Raw genomic sequence first — 26,834 nt, 5'->3', positions numbered from 1 at the left:
ACTTTTAGGACAGGACCAATGTGCAGCATCACCTCATCCCATGAAAATAAAACACCTGGAAGTAAATGGAATGAATAAATCTCACACTGAACGTGGAGTATTCCCATCTGAGGCCACCATAGCAGAACTGCACACAGAGGGATAGGAGTTTGGTGTAGATGAACCCCTTTGTTGTTGTTGTCTGTTCATTATTTTGGCTTATCTAGCTTCCTCGTGCTGTTGTAACAGTGATGTTTAAGGTTTTTGTGCTATAGAATACAGACAGGTAAGATAAAAACAGTGTCGTTTGTGCAGGAGAAATATTAAAAGGTTAGTTGGACGCTTTGAGGTTTTATAGACATCAGAAAAAACCCAACTTTGAACAGCTTACATGCAACTCTTTTATTTCCTGTGTGTGCTGCATTACTGTTTCTCAGTGATAGATGGCAATGTTGCTCTTCCACAAAAAATAGGCAGCATTTGGACTTTGGATATTATCTTGGAAACGTGTGTACTCAGTAGCTGTTCAATTTAAACCTTCTAAAAAGCATTTTTAGGGGAACAATGTTATACAGACACACAAATTCAGGAGTCACTCGATGTTGTGAAGATAGGAATCGCATGATAGGAGGGGAAAAAAAGAGACGCACCGACATAATAAATGTTTTAATTTTACACTTGAGCAGCGTGTGTGAAGCATTGCATTGTTGTTCACTTCTTTTTGTGCGGATTTACTTTTTTCTGTAAAATTTCAAAAGTTTTCCGACTTAAAAAAGTTTCACCCCTCATTTCTTCCCATGGCTGCTTTTATCTATAATCTGCTTCAATGTTAATTTGTGTTTTATGATTAATATTTATACCTTGTTGCATTAATGCATGAATCTCTGTGCATGGATTATTACCAAGTGGTTGATGTACGGTAAGGATTAAAGCCCGGGCTTCAGCTAAACTCTTAGAGTGGCTGAAATTCATGCTGGAAATCAAAGATTTTGCAATCAGTGATTTAAAAAAACTGAATAAAAAGTGACTTTTGGAAAAAAAAAAGATTAAATATGCGAGACCACCTCAAACAGATTGAGAAGATGCAGAAGATGAATCAGTAGCTGCAGAAATAGATTAGCTGCACGGGGGGTAATTACTCTAACCCTGATACAAATGAAGGAGTGTGTGTGTGTGTGTGTGTGTGTGTGTGTGTGTGTGTGTGTGTGTGTGTGTGTGTGTGTGTGTGTGGGAGGGGGGGGGGGGGGTTATCCTCCAATCCATGAATGAATTGGCTTTGTTTTTAATGGAGAGGCTCCTTGTAGCCATGTGCAGGTACATTAATTGCCTGACAAGTCTAACCCTCGCCTTGTTCGAGGAAAGGCATGAGGGGCATAAAAGAAGCATAGCCGCCTTTCTTTCATTTTTTCTTTCAGGTTTTTTTTCTTCCAAGCCTCCCCACCTGCAGAGAGACAAGGCGATAGAGAGAGAAGGAAGAGGGTGGAACAGAATTAAAATGAAACTGGAAAAGTTGGGAGATGATGGGCAGAGCAAATGGGAGAAATGGGCTGCCAGAAACATGGTTAGTTCCAAAATGAAACAAACAAAAACATAACACGAGAAAAAAGGGCAGGTGAACAATGGGATGAAGAAGTAAAAAAAAACAAACAACAACAACCAAAAAACCCAGACACGCTGCTTCCAGAGGCTGTTCAGGTGCTCCTTCTCTGCCAATCCACTAAGCAGAGCTTCATCTGGAGTCCAACACTAACTACAGCATGCCTTTCAGACATGTTTCCAACAGGGGAGAAAGAATGCAAAACATTTTCCCCGTCTGCACTGACTGTCGAGATTCCCCCCGTCATCATCCACCCTTAATCCATACAGCAGGATGAATAGGGAATGAGTGGAGTTCACTATCAGCCACAACCTGTGGAGTGCAATCCACACCAGAGGTAATAAACTATGACATTTCCAGTCTTATTATGGCTGAGCTTCAGCTCCACCACTCCTTGCTCTGTGCTCTATCTCGGCACCTCAGGTCAGTAACTTTGACTCGCTAACCACTGTCATTAGTATTCTAGAAAGCTCCGTGGCAGACATCCAGTTTCTGTGCAGGGAAAACAAAGGCTGGCGGTGTAGTTGGACTACAGGATCCAGCTTCTTCCAAACTGCTGAAATATGACCATGGCAGGGCTGCATGGAGTTATTGGGATTTTTTTTAGCAAGACAGGAAGTAGTTTGTTGAACAGTACATTGATTATTTTTTTTATACAGTAGCTATATTAGCTCTAAGGTAATGTAAGGTAAAGTTAAGGTAGGTCTATACAGTGCAGATGCTAATAAAATAACTTGTGGTATGTCACTAATCACATCTTGCAAGTTGTAATGTGAACATTTAAAATGCCACTTACAAACTGATGTACTGATGACATCAGTCTCGCTCTGTCCCTCCCTGCCCTGCACCCACCTCCTGTTTCTATGCAGTACCACAGTCCCTCTTCTGCCTTCTTATCATATCCTTTTTCTAGAAACATGAAGAAACAGTGAAGCTCTTTCTGACCTTCTCCATCAGCACAAAACAAGTGTGCTCTCTTTTTTTTGCATGATGCCTTAATAATGCTCACTCTTTTACCATATCTGCATGGTGTGGTTCCTCAACTGTTTCCTCTGTAGTTTCTACATGTGAGGAAATAACCCTTGTTATTGAAAGTTTCACTCTTCATCTATCTTTTGTCCATCACTGTTGTCAGCTTTAAGTAGTGCTCTCCACTTGTTAGCTCCTTTTAATCTCTATCCCTAACCTAAACTAACCTCTTTCTTTCTTCATATCCTGATTATTCCACCTCCTCCTTCAAATCAGGTGTCAAAAACACACTTCGAGCCAGCCAGGAGTCGAACCTAGAATCTTCTGATCCGTAGTCAGACGCGTTATCCATTGCGCCACTGGCCCTGTGAATAAACAGGTCATGCATTTAAATCAGAAACAACCTAGATTGAGACTGGTTAAAGCAAGAGTTTGTACAAGAGTTTGCTTTTAGCCTTTGACTGGCTTCTTTTCCTTCCTTAGATAGAGATTGAAATGTTACAGTATCCCTTGCAAAATGCTATCCTTTGACTAAACAACTTCTTTTTTGTATCTGAGGCCTTTATTTGTTTGTGCAAGCATCTTTTCTATGAAGTTAAGCAAAGAATAATCTTATTCTGTAAGTAAAAGGATCTGAATGTGTATTAAGCTCCTGATATGAACATAAAATCAAATTGGTTCAAATAAATTATGTGCGGAGGGAAAAGAAACACAACTCTCAGAGGCAAGAAGCTGCTAAAAGCGCTAGAAGCCTGGACTAATGCTCACAAAGTATCATGCTTGACACATGTTCATAAGGCACTGAGAGGGATGCTCCGTTGTAAGTTCTGTTAGCAGAAAAGAAAAATGGGTTCGAACTTGGCCAGAGATTTGGAGTTGTTGTACGTTCTCCCATTTGAGTGCAGAACCCCTCTGGGAGCTCTGGTTCCTCCCACCATCAATAACACCGTAGGTTAATAATCCTGTTCCGATCAAGGCACTCACTTATATATAGATTTATATAAACTCACTCTAAGTAAATACATGGAGGGAGTTTCCTTAATGGATCAATAAAGCTTTCATTCTCTTCCTCATTATTTGTACATTTACAGACCCCCAAACATCATGTTCTTATATACAGACATAAGAGTGTGAAGTTTTTTTAATTATCTTTTTATAGCCCCAAATAAAAGAAACTCATCACTGCGAGTTCTATGAGATGACACGAGTTGGTCATTAAAATATTGCCATACGGTTGCTGGTGTTAGCAATAGTTTAATAAAAATAACCACGTGCTGGCAGATATGTGTATTCTTTGGTTTTATGTTGTAGATAAAACACAGAGGGGAAGGGAAATAAATGAGCGCACAGATGGTAAACAAACTGCTACAGGTAATATACAGTGCACGGGCATAACTGTGATTTATTCCAAAGCATAAAAACACGTGTTCTTTTTAAATACTGTACGTCCTAAAAAGAACACTAGCTAACGCCGCCAGACGTATTCATCAAAAAAGAGCTTTTGGAAATAGCTCCTAGTTAAACAACCTTGCCCCTGCAGTTTAAATGGCACTGTTATGCCTTGCCCACTAATTCAGTGACTTGGCCTGCAGTCATGGGATTAAAAGAGATAAGCACTGGTGTGAATATTCCATTGCTTAGAATGGAGGCCTCCCATTTATCACCCAGTGAGACCAGTGAATAATACATGGGCTTGTCCAGCCCGTGCACAGTAAAACAAGGGCACTTGTGGTAAAAAAGTATTGCCCTTGTCTAACCAGTTAGGCCTCCCCGAGGCTCATTCCGACAGGTCTATTTGGAACAGTCTTGTTTGACCTCTCCCTATGTCTTCCCTTGGAGCCATGCGTGTAGCCGATCAATCACTTGATAATACACACACTGCTCTGTTCATTTCTATACATGTACACACATACGCTTTTTTTTCCCTTCTTGTCATTGGCCTTCCCAACCAGTGTGACCAGCACATTAAGGCAGTATCGGATCCACTTCCTATCAAATGTGATACGTGCAGCTCTGAAACACCAATGTCTGGTATGCATGCAAGGCAATATCAATAAAGCCCCACATCACTGCTTCAGCATGCATGGTCTTCCTCAGCGGTGTGGCATTGATCACACTAGAATGACTCTGATTGCAGTGCGCTCCTCAGTGAGGAGACGGGAGTCATGAATCCAAATGTTTCAGCAGGTGTCTGCATGTAACATTGGCGCCCAGCTGTGGTGTTTTTCCGCATGGTTTGGGCCAACATACGCATAGGTCTGAGTATTCACTGATCTTCAACTATGTGTGTGTGTGTGTGTGTGTGTGTGTGTGTGTGTAGGGGGGGGGGGTGTCAATGGAGAAGCCCCTTAACCATTGGGGACTACGCAACAACACAGCCACCATTAACGATCTGCTTTCATATTGTGTGGAAAACCTTCTCATAGACTGGTGCACCAGGTACTGGTGAGATGATTAAGTGCTAAAGCTGCATTTTCTCCTCTGAGCAGGCAGCCTCGAGGCCAGAGAGGCTGCATGATTGCCTCTGTGTGCTACATTACATTGACATGATGGAGAATACTCTCCTGGGGCCTGAAATAATGTAAAAGGAAAGTGGGAGAGAGGGGGGGAAAAAGCCCATCCCAGCCTTTTCTGCCAGGACCTAAGAATTTTCTCCATGCAAGTCGGATTTGCTGATAGATCCACCCATGCCACTGCCTTACTGCTGATGACAGACAGAGTATTCACACATGGGCGCATGGCAGTACACACCAGGGAGCCCCGCCTAATCTGTTACCGCTCATAGACCCTCCTACAGGGTGACTAGAGCCTCCAGGACACTCAGGCTCTGCCTAATTCATAGACCGAGTGCAACCATGCTGTGGATGCACAGTCTGTGAAGATGATCACAGGAGGGCGATTTAGAAGGAGAAAAAAAAGAGGCTAGTCAAATTGGACGAAATGTGTGGAGTGCGTGTTTTTTCCCTTAACTAATTAGCAGGAGGCTAAAAAAAGCCAAATTTTAAAAAACCAAATCCATCAGCCGGACAAGTGGAACAAATGAGTCGACCTCACAGCGGGAGGCAGCATAGCCTTATTTGTTTGCTTTTCCAACTTGAAGGGCAGACAATGCACGGTCACCCAGGAGCAGCCCATTGAAACCGTCCCCAAAGTTGGAGCAGCGCAAACCTCGGCTGCCTACTAGGCCCCGTGGCTTTTGGCAACTAGATCAGAATGCTTTTGATCCGGCGTTATTAGCTCCGTTACATTTCCGCCGCAGCAGCAACACACGCACACAAAAAAAGACCTATCCTTCTAGGGCTCGTCTCTGCTAAACTGAGGATTTTCTTTCCATCTTATAGCTATGAAAGCATGAATGGTTAATATCACCACAGGATAAGGCTGCCCACTGTGTTTGCAACAGACTGGATAATATTCAGGCAGCTTCCAAAAGACTTTGATATTTGTACAATCTGATCTCTCCTCAAATGAACTCAATTTTGAGGAATTCAGTGTCTATGTTGTTTTGAATTATATAAAATACTTCTCTTGGACCTTTAAACTCTGTGCTGCAAATAAAGTAGACCAAACAATCTTCAGCCAAACAAGAGAAAAGTCTGACATTTTGGGGAATAAGCATATTTGCTTTATTGTTGACAGTTGAAAAAGACTGATACCAGACTGATTTCTGTCTGCAAAACAAGGTATTAGAAGAAAGTACAGAGACTGGGAACAAAATGAAACAAGTTATCTCTCATAGCTATATACCATACAGAAGCTTAAGTGTAAAAAATCTAATAACACTAAGAATAATAACAACAATAATACTTTCTTAGTCCAGGACCAAGTGGAAACACAGCCTCATTCAACTTGAGGATTCACAGATTTTAATGCTTAAGGGAAATACATTGTCTGATGCATAACCTGCTCAAAACTGGTATATGGCGCTTGAGTTGATTTGACCAAGGACTGCATATAGTAAATAGATCCACCAGCCAGTTTAATACATTACTTGTTCAAATGCTCATTAGAATAACTATCTAATCAGGAAATCACATGGTAGAAACTCAGTGCATTTAGGCATGTAGACATGATCTAAATGACCTGCTGAAGTTCAAACTAAAGTGAGTTTAAACATAGCAGTGGTTGATGGTGCCAGATGGGTCTTAGTATTTCATAAAACTGCTGATCTGGTGGGATGTGGGATTCCCCCACACAACCATCTCTGGTGTTTACAGAAAATGTTCCAACAAAGAGAAACGATCCACCGGCAGTTCTCTGGGTGAAAGTGCCTACTTGATGCCAGAGGTCAGAAGAGAATGACCAAAATGACTGCTTTGAGTAAAACAACAATAACTTAAATAACCACTCATTACAACCAACAAACAACATGAAAGCATGGATCCATCCATCAACAGTTCAGGCCAGTGGTGGTGTACATTTTTGGCACATTTTGAGCCCCTTGGTACCATCATTCAAACACCACAGCCTACCCAAGTATTGTTGCTGTCTATCTCCATCACTTTATGATCACAATGTACCCATCTTCTGATGGCTGCTTCCAGCGGGCACCATGCCATCAACCTCAAATCATCTCAAACTAGTTTCTTAAAGTTCATTGCACTCAAATGGCCTCCAGAGTCACAGATCTTAATCCAATAGAAAACCTTTCTGGGAGATTCACAGCATGGATGTGCAGCCAAAAAATCTTCAATAACCGTGTGCCATTATCATTTAACTATGGCCCAAAGTCTCTGAGGATTATTTCCAGCACCTTGTTGAATCCATGCAATGAGGAATTAAGGAAGTTCTGAATGCAAAACTGGGTCCAATCCAGTACTAGCTACATGTAATTAACAAAGTGGTTGGTGAGTGTAAAGACACAGTGATTGCTCCTAAACCTTGAGCTGAGCATTTTGTATTTTCTAACTGTTATGAAGGCGCTATGGACTTAACTGAACAAACGAGGCTCATGCAACTTCTCAATTGCACGGTAGTCCTACTGCACACCCTGTTGGGTACCATAATTAAGAAAATGTAGTGAAAAACATTTAAAATTAGCGTCTGATTAGGGCATTAGGAAAATATTTACTGCTGACCATTAAATTGAATGCTGCATTGGCTTCATTTTGTCAGATAAAGAGGCTACGTATATCGTTTATATACAGTCTATGTTTGGGACGCTAAAGTGTTACCAACAGTCATCTTCTACTGCATTACTGTGCTATAATAAAAGGTCTGAAACGAAACCTAGAAAACATCTAAGCTAGAAGTTACACCGCTAAACAACAACCATTAACAAAGATCTCTGTCAGCACTTTGAGTTGCTATAGTGGGATTGTTTGGAAATTAAGGTGCTTTTGGGGAAACTCAGACCATCTGCTCATCAGCTACTCAGGTGGGGATTGCTGAGAAAGAAAGTCTGAGAAAAAGAGGAAGAAAGGGACTTTATAAAGATGGAGACGGACCTCCAACTCTGTATTTACAGCAGCCTCCCATTGTGCTCCTATTTGTCTCCTCCTGAGTGGCGTGGTGGGGGAGCCCATGGCCCTTCACAACATCTGCAGGCATTTTCCACTGCAGGCCTCCAGAGGGATATAATAACCCATTACCTCCATTTCTGACAAAAACACACATTTAAACTGCAATTACACCCCCTGCCTCATCTTCCTCATGCATTCCATCTTGTCTCCTTTTTGTTTGTTCTGCAATTTAATCCTCCCCAAATTGTTGACAAATTCTATAGACACTCGCTAACATGATTAACTGCTGATATAATAAACTCAGATATGTGCATTTACCTCACTTAGAACCAGCAGATAGTTGATAAGCATGAGACAGAAAAAACAGTTGTAACCCTGTGTATTCCCTTGAAACACCTCCTTTACTGTCATTTGCTGGGCATAACCTGTGCCGTGTTGTAAATGCACACTATAATAATATAGTGTGCATTGTTAAGAGTGCTGTTACCAGAAAATGCTGCACAAGATGGGGAGAAAGTCGAAAGAGTAGCGGGTGAACAGTTTCAATGTATCCAAAAAGGACATCTATGGGCGGGCGGTGGAGGTAATCAGAAACGAGAGCTATCATCAAATAACTGCAAACCCAGGAAGCCTTTTTCCTCTGATTCAACAGTAGCCGGGCCCAATTTCACAAGCTGCACTGTGGCTGAATGGAAAGAAATTGGAAAAAAAATGTGAAATCGATTGCTAAGATTGCAGTTGTACTTTTATTTGTCTCCTCTTCTGTCATTTTACAGTGTTACGCAGCATTAGGGTGCATTTCCAGCCTGCACAGCACTGATGACGGCACTGGAACAAAGTCCTACCTACCAATCATAAGCTGTATGAAAAGAATGCTCGGAGGTTAATCCATGCAGGAGTACTGTTAACTAGTGTTTAATAATGTCGGTTTTGACTGTATGGTTTCTGTGTAGAACTATTTTTATCAAAAAAATTATACACATCAAAGGTCTGATATCAAAATCACATCCACAGTGGATGTGAATAATGATTCAGGTCAGCAGTTTTGGTTTGTAATGAAACAACTGTAAGATTCATGTGTTTCCCCTTCTTTTAAATTCCCTGAATATTTGATTTGTACTGCATGGCAAATATAGAGCAATCTTACCTACACGCCACCCATGGAAATTCTCAAAGTTAAGCTAAGAGACGGCAGCTCACCTTCTCATTGCTCAATTTCAGGGATGATCGAAAATGTGTGACTGTACAAACACTCTGCATTGCCTAGAAAATGCTAAACTCTCTGGAAAACAAATTCAGTTTTAATGCTAAACGTTACAACTGAAAGAGAAAGACGCTACACTCAAACTTTACTTGGTACATCTGTTCAACTGCTCTTTAACACAAATGTCTAATAGCAACAGTTCAGTGCATTTAGATATGTAGACAAAATCAAGATGACATGCTGGAATTCAGCCGAGCATCAGAATGGGAAAGAACGGTGATTTAAGTGGCTTTGAACAGGGTTTACAAGAGAAAATATTCAGTGAGCATTGAGCATCCGCTGTCTGTGTGAAACTGCCCTGTTGAGGTCAGAGATCAGAACAACAACCTTAATTCAAATACTTTTTACAACCATGCAATCCAGAATGCACAATAGGCTGAACCTTCAATCAGATCGGCTACAGCAGCAGAAGACCGCACCAGGTGCTGCCCTTGTCAGCTGTGGCTGGAATTTGCATGTGGCCACAAAAACCAGACCATGAAGGAGTGGAGAAACAAGGCCTGGTCTAAGTGTTGTTGCTGACCATATCCATTCCATTATGGCCACAGTGTACAATCTTCTGGTGGCTGCTTCTACCAGGATAACACACCATGTCACAACGGTAAAGTCATCTGAAACTGGTTTCTTCAGCATCGCCATCAGTTCACTGGACTCAAATTCCAATAGAGGATCGATCAATGTGATGTAGTGGAAAAAAAGATTCAAAACATGCGTGTGTGGCAGACTACTCTACTGTAACTGTGTGATGCTATCATGTCATCATGGACTAAAATCTCTGAGAATGTTTAGAGGAACCTGATTGAATGAATGCCATGATGGTTTAAAGCAGTTCTGAAGGCAAAAAGGGATCAAACCCAGTGATGTCATCATTAACGTGTCAAGTCTTCTTCTTCTAAGAGGGCCTTTAGCATCCGTGCCATGTTTTACAGTTAGTTTCCAAAATAATTTCTGTTAGTCAACAACATTAATTATCATTTAATTGCAGGTTAACTGCAGGTTCATAAATTACCAGTTTGTCATTTATTAACAGAATCATGAAAATGTGAAAAAAGTTGTAAATAAAATAAAATAAAATAAGTTGGCAAGGCCAACAGTGATAGGAGTACTAACACAGTACTTCCATATAAGCCGACACTTCATATAAGCTGAAGTGTCAGCTTATATGGAAATGCTGAGTGAAGCTATAGTATCACTTAAAGTTGCTTAAATGATAGCAAAACGTTTCGAAGAGAGGTTTTTGGGGTCTTTTTATTCAAAGGTTAAAACCAGAGAATGGAAGGATTTGAAATGTCACTTCCCACAGACTGAAGGTTAATTATTTGCTTTAATTAACTGATACAATTTCTGTTGAACTTTCAGCAATAATCATAAAAGAGAGATTTTCTTATAAATTTACTAGTAAAGGTTACTTTCAACTCCTCCCTTGCCACAACCGGTCGTTCTGATGTTTGATTTGTCAGCATTTTGCACTGGCACAACTCCAAATAGGATTTGTATCTCTGACTGGAATCAAACCAGTGACTGTTCGCTTGTGTTAACCACTACGCTATTGGGGGCGTAAATCCATTCATAAAAGCAGTAGTGATTAAAAGACAGTATGTCAATTATGGGGATTACATGGCAATCACAGTTTTCAGTACAGAGTAATTACTCTATTTCTTTTGAGGTTGCAGGTGCTGTCACATGAATGCCAAATGACCCACTGCAGCAAAGTCCCATCTCAGCTCAGACAGACAGCAAATTATCAACTGCCACGGCCACCCAGGGCTTTGCCTCATTATTGCTGACAGCATGAGAAGAGCATGAAAGATGTAATCAACATAATAATAGAGAGTGCAATGAAATAGTCAAGTTTGACTTTATTTGCAGGAGAAAAATGGTTGTTTCCCCAAGAACATATTTATTTTGGTTTATGTTAACACAGCACCCTTAGCCATAAATCAGTAAGTAATGCCACAGTATCGAGCTGAACCCTTTAACACAATGTCGGAATTAAAAGGCTTAAAAATTGGCCAACATTATAAATTAATAGAGACTTAAATCTCAGCGTGAGGCTGAACGTTTGTTTTATTTTCTGCCATCAAGCCTCATTTATCTGATTAAAAAATGAGGTGGAAAGTGGGTGGGGGGTGGTGGTGGTGTGTGTGTGTGTGTGTGTGTGTGTGTGTGTGTGTGTGTGTGTGTGGGGGGGGGGGGGGGTGAATACAAACAGAGAAGGATAGGATTGTGGCAACAAATATACCCATCTTTCTCATAGAAAATCACTATTTTAAAGTGATTTAATAATAAAAAACATGCCAATTAAACTTGCTATGGCACGAAGACATTTTTCATCTACTGTCATTGCTAATCAAACCTTCACCTGGTTTTTCAAGGATAAGCGTAAACATGCCAGACTGAATTAAAACTCAATTTACCCCACTTTAAAAACATCAACCACAGTACACATAGTTTGCCAAGCCATTCAAGCAACACAGTCCTGTTGCTCTAACACGTGTGTCCTGCAGAAATGAAGCGCTGCGATAAGGCTCGTTTGATGTGTTAAACTGAGAAATGTGAATTTCAATAAGGAGATATTATTTGGATGAAAGCAGAACAAATGTATTACAGGTATACGAACGAGGAGAACTGAACTATTTTGATAGCGATAGGTGAAGGGCTCCCCTGGAGTCTAGCCACTGATGCTGGTGAAGAAGAGAAAGCAGATGTCTGACGGAGACTGTGATTGTGATCCTCTCTACAACCTGAATGAGGTGGAGATGGGAAGGAGGGGCGAACTGAAAAAAAAGGGACACAGACAGAACAGGCTGATAGACGACTGGACAAGAGTAGTAAGAAAGTGAAAAGGGCCTTCTTTCCCTCAATGTTAAGCTCAATGACCACATCTAAAAGAAGACAATGTACAGAATCTGACAATGACAATGTATTTTTCAATGTGTCAAAGTGCTTGAAATGTATGTCTTGAACTCAAGTGGCATTCAGATGTGAATGTGTACTGCATGCAGACTAGGAAATGGTAAGATAACCTATCCATGAATCTGTATGTAGTTTTCTTCCAGCCTTTCACAGCCTTTCAGCACTCAAAGTTATAGGAGTGAAGATGAGATGGAGAGTGGGAACAAAGTACATGTGACCATGTGTGAGCAGGAAATGTCAAAGGGTAAAAATGGGTCAGCGAGTGGGGGGTGCGATGAGAGCAGGCTGCTGAGGTATGGGTTTGTGTGTCTGGCCTTAGAGCAATGAGAGGTGGACCCACTGAAGGACCTTCTGCTCTCAGAAAGCAAATGAAAAGAAAGTAAAATGAGCAAAGATGTAGCTTTTAGTTAGTGGTTGAGTGTTGGGAGAGTCCTGCCTGCACCTCAGGGTGTAGGGGAGCAGCCTTCATTAGCTGGTTGGATGTCTACAGGGCAGTGGTGGTGTTTTTTGGAGGAGATGAAGCTCATGAACCTCAACCTAACAATTACCTGCTCCCAAGGTGTGATGTAGTAACTGACCGACAGCACAACATTTCCACTGTTTCACATACAGTTAGCTTTCCTGCAAGTTCTTCAGCACCTGGCAACCACGAAGGACATGCTCAAAAAAATAGCTGGAGAACATTTTCAGGACAGATAAAGATCTTGAAGAAGTTCCTAGAGCATCATTTACAAGGTGTTGGGACTCTGCAGTTACTGACTGAGTGCGGTGTATGAGGACAACTGTGGCAATAACCTGAAGCCATTTCATCATCATGCTTTTGTGACATCGTGAGCACCTGTTTCTCTGACCCGGCAGCCATGTTTCTTGGCTATTTAAATACATGAGAAATACTGAGTACTGAGCTCTAAACTGTGCTTAGAACACGTACACACAGTAACAAGAATGGTCGGCATCATTTCACTGAGGCCAAGAGACAGCACATAAGGCAAAGGCAGGTTAACCATAAATAGAAGTCATTATTTTAGAAGGTTTCACACATGGAAGCATATGGCCTTGGCGTGAACCAGGGATTTCACAGAGGATACAATCAGTCTTTGGCTCAATCCAGGCCAGCAGCAGGAGCACCTTCCCAAAATTGGTAAAATAAGATAATTTAACATGAATGTTAACCATCTCCATCTGTGAGTGAAGTTACAGCAACTATACATTTAGTTAGAAACTGCACAGAAAGACAGTTTGTGTGTGTTTTTTATATTTGTTTACCTGTTTGAAATCTGCATTTGAAATCAATGAAAGATTATTCGTATCACAAAGTAGAATTTGCAATCAATTTTTGACTTTTAAATATCCTTTACGTATCCAGGTAAGAGGAAAAAGAGGGCAGCAGAAATGGCAACAAATATAAGATAAGATAAGATAAGATAACCTTTATTAGTCCCACACGTGGGAAATTTGTTTAACATCACAGCTCTATAAACATATTTTAAGTGGCCACAAAGGACTGGATTAGATTGATTAAGTATCAAACACAGAGTAGGTGCTATGCTGCAGATCATAAGGGAACTTGCAAAACAGGACATTTCTTTATTTTATAGTTACCATATCACAAATCCTGATAACTGGTGATAGATACACCAGAAATTGTCTTCTGTGTGTTATTGTTCCCTCTGTTCAGATTCAAATCAACTTGAAGGTGTGCAGTGACATGAAATAATAACTGCCCACAAATGTCTTTAACCTACAGTAATAAACAAGTAATGAAAATGTAAGGAGTAGAAAGGAGATATTTGTCTAAAAACGAAGGAAGTAAAAAAGCTGGTCAGAAACAAACCTTATGTTAAGTACAGATACTGCTCTGTACAGTAACAAAGTATTTGTTACTGATAATGTATTTTACATAGGGTTGCATGTGAGGTGCAAGGGATTATCTACTAACAAAGTCGTGTGGCCCCCATCACTGACATGCAATTTAACAGCAGATTTACTATTTATTAAGACAATAAAGGTAATGCAACACTGGATTGTAGGGTGTTTCATTGGTGTTTAGACTTTTCCCCCAAGATATTGAAGTACTAGAAACAGATCATATGTCTAGAATTAGGCATGCAGTCACAATGAATGTTGATTAACCTTCAAAATATACGCTGTCACGCTGATTTGAACATTTGCCTCCTATGGCATATGTTACTACAAGATCTGCATTGGAACATAACATAAATGTGTCCATCCTGCTGGCTAAATGCAAGGATGCCACAATCCACAAAACATCTTGGTTATGGCTCTTAACATGTGTCACCACATGGTTGTCAAGAATGTGGAGTCTTTTGCCTACACTTGTTATAGTAAAATGCATTATTATCTTTGCTATTTAAAAATATATTTTCCAGCAATATTAATCTATGTCGATATAATATAATTGATGCGTACAATATTTTTATATGGCATGCAATGTTTTTTCTTATTATATTACACTGAAAAAATACTCATCTATTTTTTTCAGCGTTCATGTTGCACTATTTATATGAAGTCTAAATAGCTTTCATTTCAGCGCTATAAATCAATAACAGCACTCTTCTGCAAACCAAAAAAGCATGTTGTACATTGTAGAATAAGACGCTACTGTAATGTGTTTATCCCCATGTGCAGTTAGCCTTTTGCCTGCAGGTGAACTTATGTCTACCTCCACTGTTCCCACCAATATATGAAAACAACCTCTGCTTTGGATGCACCTGTTTAGATACTGCTGATTTGACTTCTTTTGGTTGGCTCTAACCCAGTGCCCTGTGTGTAATTTATCCATGCAGTATTAACTTTTTCCTATTTCAGAAAAAAGGAAAATGATTGGCTCTGAGATCCGTTCTCCTCTTGCGATTGGCTGTTCCTTGTTTCCGGGGCTCCGCTCTGCACTCATTTGACGTTTCTGTCGGTCTGCTCTGAGACAGACTGGAGAGAATGGCTGCCAGTGGAGGTTAGTAAAATCTTCATTGTTTTGTGTACTTAAATATTGCTTTTTAAAGTTAGAATATGTAAGTTTATGTGTTCACCAGGCGTAGCTTTACAGATTAAACGAAGGGGTCTTGACATGTTGCAGTTTCATTAAATAAGGTCAGGTTCTAAACGACTCCTCAAAACTGTTGGCTGTCGTTAGCCCGGCTATGTAGCTAACGTTAGCTGTGTGGCTAACTTTCGGCCGGTTAGCTCGCTGCCACAGCTGACTGTGTAAACACTTGTTTATGACAAGAGACAAAGGTTAGACAAGTTGTAGTAATGGCTATAGTCATCAAACGAATACACTAGACATTGCGCTACACACTCTTATGCTTCTATAAGATGAAGACGTCAACACTTAAAACACTTCAGATTTTTGTCGCCATTTATATCTCGCAATGTTGTGTCAAAGAAAGCTTTGCTAGCATTAGCTTGGTGTCTAGCTGTCTGCTAAAAGTTAAGCTTGCTCCTCAACTAGCTAAGCCAACCGCGAGCATTACTGTATTTTATGAAACACGAGCATTCAGGCGAAGTTGTGTACAGCGTCGCTCTTCATTAGTGTCTATTCTTCAAGTTTGTTTTCAGTCTTATTAGCTAACCAGACCGTTACTGCAGGCACAGGGCAGCGATGAGAGATGTTAGCAAGCTAGCTACCACCTGGTGTGATAGTAGTTTTCTATTTACCCACCGAGAGTCTTTGTCCTGTCAGCATTGCACAACCCGAGACATTTGTTGTAAGTTTGTATACCGTATAAGTCAAAGTGAAGCTTTACAGCAGTCATAAAGTTGGTGTGCCACTTTTATAACTTGATATAACACATGTGATAAGAAAGACGTTCACTTTGTGTACGCTTATAAGGGCAGCACTGCTGTACTCACGAGTTTCTAGGCTCATGTATTGTCCTGCTGCTTTCATTCAGTATAAGAGAAAGGGAACAATCTCTCGGTACAAGTTTAGAAACAAGCAAATATAGCGCAGGAAATAGTTATATTTATACAGCTGTATCAGTCATTATATCTGGACCTTTAATCCAGGTGGCATACATCCTTAAAATTTGGTCATCAGGTTTTCACACACTCCACACTTTATTTATGTTATTACACTATAAAAAGAATGTGTGGCTCCATAGTATAGTGGTTTAGAGATTTACCTAACAAAAACTATCCCTCAGTTTTGCTGTTTTTTGTATTTTCATTTATGGAACAACTGCAATGTTCAAGCTTTATTCAGTTGACTTTTTTTTTTTAAATAATATGTAATTAATGTTTGTATAAAGATGTATTGGTTCATATTTATGCTAATATGAATGTGGGTCAAGTATATGCATGTATATGAGGGTACCACAATGATGATCCTGCTAAATTGGCAGTGTTGAACATGGGGTATGCATAAGCATGTGCATACTTCTTTGTACTCCAGTTTGGGCTTTGATTAATTTTTATTTCATGTAATGCACATTTCTTTGTCATTTGAGTTTATTTCCTTATATATTTGAATGTCTTTAAAATCCAAAATAAAACTGTATATCATATCATGTATATCATAGCACAAGTAAAAGATCCTCAGTTTAATCCCAGAAGGAGGCATAAATCCCCTTGGGGGCCGGAAGGGCATCCAGCTTAGAAACATGCGAAGCTACCCACTTTGGTGGCCCCCTGTGACAAGGGAGCAGCTGGAAATTGCTTTATAATATAAAATAATTAGAAGGTTTTGTATTTCTTTTGAAGATTTTTATGTTAGAAAAGTAACAATATTTACCTATAATGTCTAAAATAATCTCCAAGTAAGTGTTGCTTAAAAGTTTGTGAAACATAGGGATTGAGTAAGATCACAGAAACTCTTGTATTTACACTCTAGTCATCTACACTAAGTAGAGCTGGGCGATATGAGATTTTTTCATATCACGATATGTTTTTTTTCATTTCAGGCGATAACGATATCTATCACGATATAAGCCAAATAACTATATTTGTAAGATTTAAATGTGCCGTTGCTCACAAGTAAAATGTGAAATAATCAGCAGCTTGTTTTTATTTAAATATTTATTTCCCATAATAAGTTCAACAGGGTAGATGTACTTAAGGAACATGAGACTTTTTCAGATAAATAAAGGCAAATATTGCAAACTACACAAAAGGCAGCCACTAAAGCGTTTAAGTTTCAAAATAGAACAAACAAAACAGACTAAATTGTCAATTCCACTTAGAAACAAAATATTAATTCTAAAAATAAATCTTAGTTTGTTTTACAGAAGAACAGACAAAACTGACTAACTTTTGTCAATATCAAATAAACTGAGAACTAAAAGGAAATTCTCAATCTCTCCTTGTTGTATAGCTTAGCTTTTCAAACAGTTTTAACAGTTACTTTAGTCTGACAAAAGCCGAATGACGAATTAGCGCTTCCAGTCAGAGACTGAGGCTACGTCCACACGTACACGGGTATTTTTGAAAACGGAGATTTTCCGTTTTCGTTTTAAAAAATAATCCCGTCCACACATAAAAGCAGAAATGAAGGAAAACGCTGCTATGAACATGCCAAAGCAGCAGGTGGCGCTAGATTCCTAACCGTGCAGAAATGTTGGCCAATCAGAAGTCTAGAAGCCTCGGTGGGAAAAAGTAAACAAAGCTGGGGCATAGAAGCAGAACAGAGTCGTATGTGTGGACGGACAGTAACTGTGTGTATATGTAAGCATTTAAACACTGCAGAGAGTAGAATTAACAGTAACAGTATTGTAGAAATTTATTTCACCGAAACAATAACGTGGCGCACAGTGTGACGCATGCACCAGTTTATTGTATTTCCAGACTTGTTTGACAATCTCTCCGGCGTTGGAACCATCATCTGTTTTCTCTTCGGTCATGCTCGGTTGATTTTTCTAGTCGGCACACTCATTTCCTCCATTACCCGCTGGCTGCTTCCCAAACAAATACACATGTGGGGCTTGGCACTTGTGCTGTACGTAACAAGTCACGCGACGTGACGCTGCGGCTGTGATTGGTTCGGCTCTGCGCTACTTAATTTGGATTGGCTGACCTTTTTTTTTTTTTTTTTTTTGAGGACAAGAGCGGCGAGGTCTATCGCGATAGCTTAATTTCTCTATCGAGTAAAAGTTATATCGCGATACATATCGTTATCGTTCTATCGCCCAGCTCTAACACTAAGGAAATTCAGATATTTTGAAATCTCTTAGGCAGTGGGTTAGAGGCTGTGTGCTTTATAGAGTAGTTATGATACTAGAAATTCAAACTCAATAGCACTGTCTAAGAAAATCCCATCTTCAATGCCAGTGGAGAAAGAAAATGAAATGAAAAAACTGACAACAATACAAACTGTAACATCAATGATAACACTGTTTCTATATTATTGAACTTAGTGCAAAAACCCCACAATAAAATATGACAGATATTTTAAGATTGTCTGAAATTGTGCTTTGCTTCTTTTGACTTGGCACTATATTTTTGTTGCTGATCAAGTAGAGTTAGTCTGCTAGGTTCTAACTGCTGCTGTTGCTGTCTAGCTGCAGAAACAGTTCAAACACTTCACACTGCCTATATACACTTTATATAGACACCTTTAACTAACACTGCCTATTATAACATTACACATGAGCAGGACTGATTACATTTGCTGCTTACCTGCTACATTAATGTTATCTTTTTATTATTAGTCATATTGGCTAGCCATTACCTTAATGATAACTTAACGCACAGCTAGTGCCTTTCTTATGTAAATGCTAATAGTTAGTGGTGATGTGTGTGGCTACAAGGTTAATATTCATGATAAATGTTTAATACTTTGATGTTGCTGATGGGAACTTAAATTACCTCTTAACATTTATCTTAAGAGATGTTCAGTGTTGTGAAGATTAAACTACTGTTCATGTTAGGGATGTCCCGATCATGTTTTTTTGCCATAGAGTCAGAGTCCGAGTCATTTGATTTTAAGTGTCTACCTATACCGAGTCCCGATCCGATACTTCTATAATACATAAAAAAAAGAATAAAGAAGAGCGAACAAACAGATCCTGGATGTTCCTCATTTTTTTATTTAATTGACCTTATTTTAACATTTAACAGCTCTGTTAACAAACACAGCACTTTTGTGAGGTAGCTTGAACAATCAAGTAATAAATAAAATAAATTCTTCACTTATGGACTTTAGTGCACAGTAAATATTAAAAAAAAGTCTAATATAAAAACAAATAGCACCTCAACTTAAAATATCCGGCAGGCATGTAAACAAATAAAAAAATAAAAGATCCACAGTGTTTGCAAAGCCAGTAATGTGCTTTTAGGAACTGCACTCCTAACTCTTACTGTCATCACAGTAGTAAGTTTCGCAGAAAATATAGTATGTTTCTCTTAATGAAAACTAATATCTCTACCTTGTCAGGTTTGAGCCTGTTTCTGTTCTCATCAAGGACGTTTGCAACGGCACTAAAAAGGCTCTCACTGTCCACAGAGCTAAAGGGGGCATGAGATACTGGGTTGCAACTGGGTCGATACTGGGAAGCTGATTAGCATGTTCTTTCCAGTACTGAAGTGGGTCGCTTTTCCAAGTTTACATATCTCACAATGGCAATGTTGTTGTCATCAACTTTATAATACCTCCAGACCACAGACATACTCGCGTTTTTCATGTGTTCAGCCGCTAATGAGGGAAGCATGGCTGCTTGTCTGCAGCTGGTTTGTAAAATTGTGTGTCAGCTGGATGGGCTGAAGACGGTACTGTTGGTATTGATGCTCTTCCAAATGACTATATAGCAGTTAAGTATTAAAAATGCACATTGTATAAACTGAATAGGCAAATGGTACAGAGCTCTACACTGGCAGCTAAACAAAAACTTCAGAAGAATTGGTAGCTCCAGATCAGAAGCTGTGGCTGCTATTGTCAGGTATGTTAACATCATATTTAAGTCCTTTCTTCTGTAATAATCTATTAATTTTTAATTTAAAAAATGTATCTACATAAATGAGTGTTTAAACCAGAGCACTGTTGACTATGTACGCTGTATTACTGTTTAAAGAATTTAGTAATTATCATTATTATGTGATTATGTGTGGTTTTGCAACCTGTTTACAACTCTCCTGATCTTGTGTCCCCAGGTAACCTCAGGTACCTGTCATTAGACATCCTCTGGACCTGACCTGACCTATGTCTTATGCTAACTCAGTCAAAGGGATCTGGGTTTTTTTTTCTTTTCTGATTCATTCTCAAAATTGACACTTTGCATTCGTCAAAACAACTAAAGATTAGTTGATTAAAGTGCTTTAAATACTCATACCTCGTGCACTGTCTTTATTCTTCTCTTACAGTATATTTTGTTGGCATACTGCATGTGATATTTGTTTGTAGCAAACTAGAGCTTGCATATCTAGAGTGTCTGTGAGGCAGTTTTTTTTTCTGCAGCATTTCCTTAATTTTTGGGGCTCTTTGGTATATACATGAAGCATTTTGTGTTTTCATGTCAGTTATACATGTGTTTAGAGTTGACTGAAAAAATTAAAGTGAGATGATAATAATATTTTTTTCTGTTTCTGCTCTTGTTCAGAGGTAGGGAAGCTGTTACAAGTACAAAATGGGACGCTTCCAATCACCAACTACAATGGGGTAGATGCTGTTCATGCTTGTAACATCCTGCAGCAGCTCAAAGCCTTGTACGATGAAGCACAGCTCACAGACATCGTTGTAGAAGTGGACCATGGCAAGACTTTCTCATGCCACAGAAATGTTCTTGCTGCAATCAGCCCATATTTTAGGTAGGAAATTCAGCACTGCATATGTGCCTATGTCCTTCATTTGTACGTGTTTGTTTACAAATATTTATTAGTTGCTTTCTTTCTTGGTTTCACTGTCATTTTGACTAGAGGTTGTCTAGAAAATACGATTTTCTGATAAACTTTCTCAGTTTTTAAGATGAGAATTTATAATAATCATAAAATAATTTGTGTTTTTTCAAATGTTCCTCTAGGTCCATGTTCACCAGTGGCCTTACAGAGAGCAGTCAGCGTGAGGTTCGAATTGTTGGCGTGGAATCTGAATCCATGCACCTTGTCCTAGATTATGCCTACACATCCAGGGTCTCGCTCTCTGAGTCTAATGTCCAGGCCCTATTCACTGCAGCCAGCATTTTCCAGATTCCTGCCCTGCAGGACCAGTGTGCCCAGTTCATGATCAGCCGACTTGACCCTCAGAACTGTATAGGAGTCTTTATGTTTGCTGATGCATATGGGCACCAGGAACTGAGGGAACGCTCACAGGATTATATCCGCAAGAAGGTCAGTTGAACATAAGCCTAAATTGGTTATTAACCGTTATTTTTGGACTGTGATGTAATGAATGCCTTCAGCTATTTTATACCACAATTTTTAGACATGTTGTGGTATCTACTTTTGTAGTTCTGCTTTCTTTATGACCAGGACATTTGGCTGCCAAAAAACTAAGGATGTACTGAGTGTTAAATTTCTTGGTTGGTACTAATATGTAATGATAATTTGGTAGACGACTGATATAATTTTTTTTATTTCTTTTTTGTGTTTATGGCTTTTTCTACTTTTATGTATTCCTTGTTTAGTGGCCAGGGGAATTGATAAATAATTTAGAGTACTGTTTTATAGTCTTTCAGGTCTTCATCAAGAGCTTAAAGACTTAATGTGACACAGTTCCTGCTTTTGGCAAATGTCTTATTTTTGTTGGAACAGTGGCAGTCAACAACATTGACATCGAACTTTGTAATGTCTGAACTGAAACTCTAAAACTTCTTTTGTTTTAGTTCTTGTGTGTATCACGGGAGCAAGAGTTCCTCCAGATGACCAAGGAGCAGTTGGTCAGCATTTTGAATAATGATGACCTCAATGTGGAAAAGGAAGAGCATGTCTATGAGAGCATTGTCCGCTGGCTAGAGCATGATCTGTCTGGCCGTGAAACTCATCTAGCTGAGGTTTTTTCCCAGTGTATCCGTCTGCCCTTGCTGGATGAGGCCTTTCTCAATCGGATACCTCCCCCCTTTGCTTGCGCCCTCTCCCTTTCAACAGACTCTGCTGAGGCCAAAGCTCGCCTCACTGGCACAAATGGTTGTCCACAGCGCCTGGGTATGACTGCTTCTGAGATGGTCATCTGCTTTGATGCTGCTCATAAACACTCAGGTAAGAAGCAGACGGTGCCTTGTCTGGACACGGCGACAGGAAGGGTGTTCAAACTCTGCAAACCACCTAATGATCTCCGGGAGGTTGGCATCTTGGTGTCCCCAGAAAATGACATCTACATTGCTGGTGGGTACCGTCCGAGTAACAGCGAGGTGTCCATAGACCATCGAGCAGAGAGTGACTTCTGGCAGTACGAGCATGCAGGCAACCGATGGCTTCCACGTGCACCTCTTCTGAGAGCCCGAATTGGATGCAGGCTTGTGCACTGCTGCGGGAAGCTGTATGCACTGGGAGGCCGTGTTTATGAAGGTGATGGGCGAAATGCACTAAAATCAGTAGAGTGCTATGATGCCAGAGACAACTGTTGGACTGCAGTCAGTCCAATGCCAGTGGCCATGGAGTTTCACAGTGCTGTAGAGTACAAAGACCGTATCTACGTCCTCCAAGGTGAGTCTTTCTGTGCTCAGGGGAACTTATGCAATTATGTTTTTTTTGTTTGTTTGTTTTTATCTGTACAAAATATGTAAATAAAGTGATATTAATACAACAGACATACTGCATATGAAAACCATTTAAATGCATCTGATCATAACTCTGTCTCTTTGTTTCGCACAGGTGAATATTTCTTCTGCTATGATCCCCGTAAGGACTATTGGAGTCATCTGGCGCCAATGAGTGTCCCTCGGAGTCAGGGTCTGGCTGCCTTGTATAAAAACTGCATCTACTACATAGCTGGGATCTGCAGAAACCACCAGCGTACTTTTACTGTGGAGGTCTACGACATTGAGAAGAACACATGGAGCCGCAAGAAAGATCTACCCTTTGACCAAGCCACAAGCCCGTATATCAAGGCCATGCTGCTGCAAGGCAAGCTACACCTGTTTGTACGAGCTACACAAGTCATGGTGGAGGAGCATGTGTTTCGCACTAGCAGGAAGAACTCCCTTTACCAGTATGACGATGAGGCAGATGTATGGACCAAAGTCTATGAGACACCCGATCGCCTCTGGGATTTGGGCCGCCATTTTGAATGCGTGGTGGCCAAACTTTATCCACAGTGTCTCCAGAAAGTGCTTTGAGGTATTTGAATTTTGTGGACCCCATCTCTGAGGCAGAGGGGGGATAGTGTGGTCCTGCCTGCCTTGTGCCTGGTGTTACCTTGGGTTTGCACCACATGCACCATTTTTGGTTAAGTCTTAAGTTGTTCAACTTCTGGTTTAAAATGATCAAAATGGGGGTGCTTTTAAAGATTGCAGTATTTTTTTTTTCTTCAAGAAAGCACCAACTACCCACACTGAGGCTTGTTTAACAAAACCGTACAATGACTCATAAGTGCAATTATACTATTTTTTTTTTTTTTGCTTGTTGTCGAGCCATGTTGTTCTATTTTTGTGTTAGGTGCATAAATACACCAGTCAGCCACAACGTTAAAACCCCTGAGTTGCAGGGTGGGGCCTCTGTGGATTGGGTTGTATTAGTGCTATCTGTAAATGGTTTTACTGTTGTGGCTGATTAATGTGTGTATGAATTTTTACAAATGATAAGCATGGAACTGAGGGTGTTGCCTCTGGAGATATGGATGCTATGTGTCAGCATAAAGTGAAACTCTATATAGATATAGAAATATACAAATAGTCATATAAACGATATATTCATACGGGTAAGATGAGTACCTTAGGTCATTAGTAGATTGCTGGCTCTGAGGTTTGTGTGGATTTTTTTCCTGTTCTGCGTTTATGCCTCTCTTCAGTTTATTTCATATGCAAGTTTTAATTTGAAGTGTGCTTGTGATTGACATTAGTGTTTTTAAAGGTTGAAAGTTAAATGGTAACTTTTTATTGCCCACTCTTCCTCCACAGGTGTCAGTAGAGCTGGGCGATATGAGATTTTTTCATATCACGATATGTTTTTTTCATTTCAGGCGATAACGATATCTATCACGATATAAGCCAAATAACTATATTTGTAAGATTTAAATGTGCCGTTGCTCACAAGTAAAATGTGAAATAATCAGCAGCTTGTTTTTATTTAAATATTTATTTCCCATAATAAGTTCAACAGGGTAGATGTACTTAAGGAACATGAGACTTTTTCAGATAAATAAAGGCAAATATTGCAAACTACACAAAAGGCAGCCGCTAAAGCATTTAAGTTTCAAAATAGGACAAACGAAACAGACTAAATTGTCAATTCCACTTAGAAACAAAATATTAATTCTAAAAATAAATCTTAGTTTGTTTTACAGAAGATCAGACAAAACTGACTAACTTTTGTCAATATCAAATAAACTGAGAACTAAAAGGAAATTCTCAATCTCTCCTTGTTGTATAGCTTAGCTTTTCAAACAGTTTTAACAGTTACTTTAGTCTGACAAAAGCCGAATGACGAATTAGCGCTTCCAGTCAGAGACTGAGGCTACGTCCACACGTACACGGGTATTTTTGAAAACGGAGATTTTCGGTTTTCGTTTTAAAAAATAATCCCGTCCACACATAAAGGGAGAAATGAAAGAAAACGCTGCTATGAATATGCCAAAGCAGCAGGTGGCGCTAGATTCCTAACCGTGCAGAAATGTTGGCCAATCAGAAGTCTAGAAGCCTCGGTGGGAAAAAGTAAACAAAGCTGCGGCATAGAAGCAGAACCGAGTCGTATGTGTGGAGGGACAGTAACTTTGTGTATATGTAAGCATTTAAACACTGCAGAGAGTAGAATTAACAGTAACAGTATTGTAGAAATCCATTTCACCGAAACAATAACGTGGCGCACAGTGTGACGCATGCACCAGTTTATTGTATTTCCAGACTTGCTTTCGGCACAATTTACAGTGCACGCTACTCTGTTTTTTGTCAGACTTGAAATAGCCGAAATACCTTCACACTACGGAACTTCTATGGCTCTTCCGTTCGACAATCTCTCCGGCATTGGAACCATCATCTGTTTTCTCTTCGGTCACGCTCGGTTGATTTTTCTAGTCGGCACACTCGTTTCCTCCATTACGTGCTGGCTCCATTACCCGCTGGCTGCTTCCCAAACAAACACACGTGCGGCTTGGCACTTGTGCTGTACATAACAAGTCACGCGACGTGACGCTGCGGCTGTGATTGGTTCGGCTCTGCGCTACTTAATTTGGATTGGCTGACCTTTTTTTTTTTTTTTTTAAGAGGACAAGAGCGGCGAGGTCTATCGCGATAGCTTAATTTCTCTATCGAGTAAAAGTTATATCGCGATACATATCGTTATCGTTCTATCGCCCAGCTCTAGGTGTCAGTGTGTCAAACATACACTATGTGCGGCTTCCAGACTTTTTTTTTTTCCTGCTTTGAGTTGGCATCCATTAAGTGAAATGTTAGAATATTCACTCTCCACATTGGAGAAACAAGGACGGAGTCAAATTTGTTGCAACACTAAGTGGCTCATTCAGACCAACAGGTTTACCTCAGAAACTTCAGAGATTTTTGATTAGGAGCAAAGGGACATTTCAGGCCGTTGTGTTGATATAAACAAGTGTTTGCTCTGAGTTTGAGCTCTGAGTTTGTTCTTTGACACCGGGTTATTAAACGCTTGAAAAAAAGGGTTCCAATAGCCTTCCTCGTAATGCCAAAAGAGCATTTGAGGTCTTACTATAGTTGTCGTGGAAGTTGGAAACGGATTTTGTGGTAGCAATAAATCTTGGAACTGTGATTAGGCTATATTACATTGTATTACCTTATTAAAAGTGCATTAATTGTTTTGTGTGCTCGTCTCTGCTAGCGAAGATCAGTAGTACCCATAACGATTGTTTGGCTGTTGGCTGAAGTGATGCGGATTTTTCGTGGAGATCTTTTGTGATGCCAATGTGCCTGCAGCTAGAAAAAAAGGGGCATCAGAATCAAAAACTGTTCCTCCTGATGAAGAATATCTGAAAAGTCTTACTCAGCGTTGCACTGAATAACTCGCCACTTCAGCGGTCCTTAACTGCAAACTTTACGAAGCACCCTCGTAAAGCTATGAATCCGTCTTTACACGTCATCACAGAGGATACAAACTTTTGGTGCTGGTGCTTTTTTCTGTTTTTTTTTTTTTTTTTTGACAATCTTGTACAGAAGAACGCCACCACTGGAGGGCGTTTGCTGTCAAAGTGTGACATTTTTAGTGCCGTCAGTTTCCTCACGCAGGTTCCTGTTTCATCATTGCACTACACATTTCTTGTGTATTTTATCTAAGCAAGGAGTGCCCTCCTATTAAGTGAAAACATTTTAGCAACCATATAGCAATCATCTTAAGAGATTTACATTGGCATTTAATACAGGAAAAGTCGCATTCATTAAGGACTTGAGGATATAATTAACTTCTCCGAGAGAAGATTCACTGTTGACTGACTTTAACCTGATTTCTAGTCAACCCAGCTTGAACAATGTTTCCCACGAAAAAGGGTCAGAGTGGGTCTGGGCTTCACTCGACTGTCCACAGACAGCCATTTGCGAACCAGGAACGGAGAACTCTCAGGATTTCTACTGATACCCAGTAC

General features: G+C 39.9%; 1 protein-coding gene and 1 non-coding gene across 2 annotated transcripts; one reads left to right on the top strand and one right to left on the bottom strand.

The window, feature by feature from the left end:
- Positions 1–2,838: 2,838 nt before the first annotated feature.
- trnar-acg (transfer RNA arginine (anticodon ACG)) lies at positions 2,839–2,911 on the bottom strand. The gene has a single exon. It is a non-coding gene; the product is annotated as a tRNA-Arg (tRNA).
- A 12,175-nt stretch (positions 2,912–15,086) lies between these two features.
- Positions 15,087–26,058, top strand: kbtbd8 (kelch repeat and BTB (POZ) domain containing 8). Its single transcript, XM_086291668.1, has 6 exons — positions 15,087–15,158; positions 20,734–20,941; positions 21,154–21,460; positions 21,955–22,774; positions 22,943–24,186; positions 25,589–26,058. Exons 1-5 carry the CDS (start codon positions 15,143–15,145, stop codon positions 23,404–23,406), a joined length of 1,815 nt encoding a protein of 604 aa, XP_086147794.1. The 5' UTR covers positions 15,087–15,142; the 3' UTR covers positions 23,407–24,186; positions 25,589–26,058.
- The last annotated feature ends 776 nt before the right edge of the window (positions 26,059–26,834 follow it).

Source organism: Aulonocara sp. 'chitande type north' Nkhata Bay, linkage group LG5 (genome assembly GCF_057382095.1).
Source record: "Aulonocara sp. 'chitande type north' Nkhata Bay isolate Kocher_YH1m ecotype deep benthic linkage group LG5, A_spYH_male_GT1.1, whole genome shotgun sequence".
Classification (NCBI taxonomy): Eukaryota; Metazoa; Chordata; class Actinopteri; order Cichliformes; family Cichlidae; genus Aulonocara; species Aulonocara sp. 'chitande type north' Nkhata Bay.
The sequence above is the reverse complement of the archived record's forward strand: the minus strand, read 5'-3'. Positions and strand labels throughout refer to the sequence as shown.

What these genes read in the sequence shown, in the direction of transcription:
- kbtbd8 (XM_086291668.1), top strand. An exon ending in AGGATTATATCCGCAAGAAG is followed by an intron (nt 21,461 to 21,954) that starts GTCAGTTGAACA and finishes CTTTTGTTTTAG; the next exon opens with TTCTTGTGTGTATCACGGGA. An exon ending in CCGTATCTACGTCCTCCAAG is followed by an intron (nt 22,775 to 22,942) that starts GTGAGTCTTTCT and finishes TGTTTCGCACAG; the next exon opens with GTGAATATTTCTTCTGCTAT.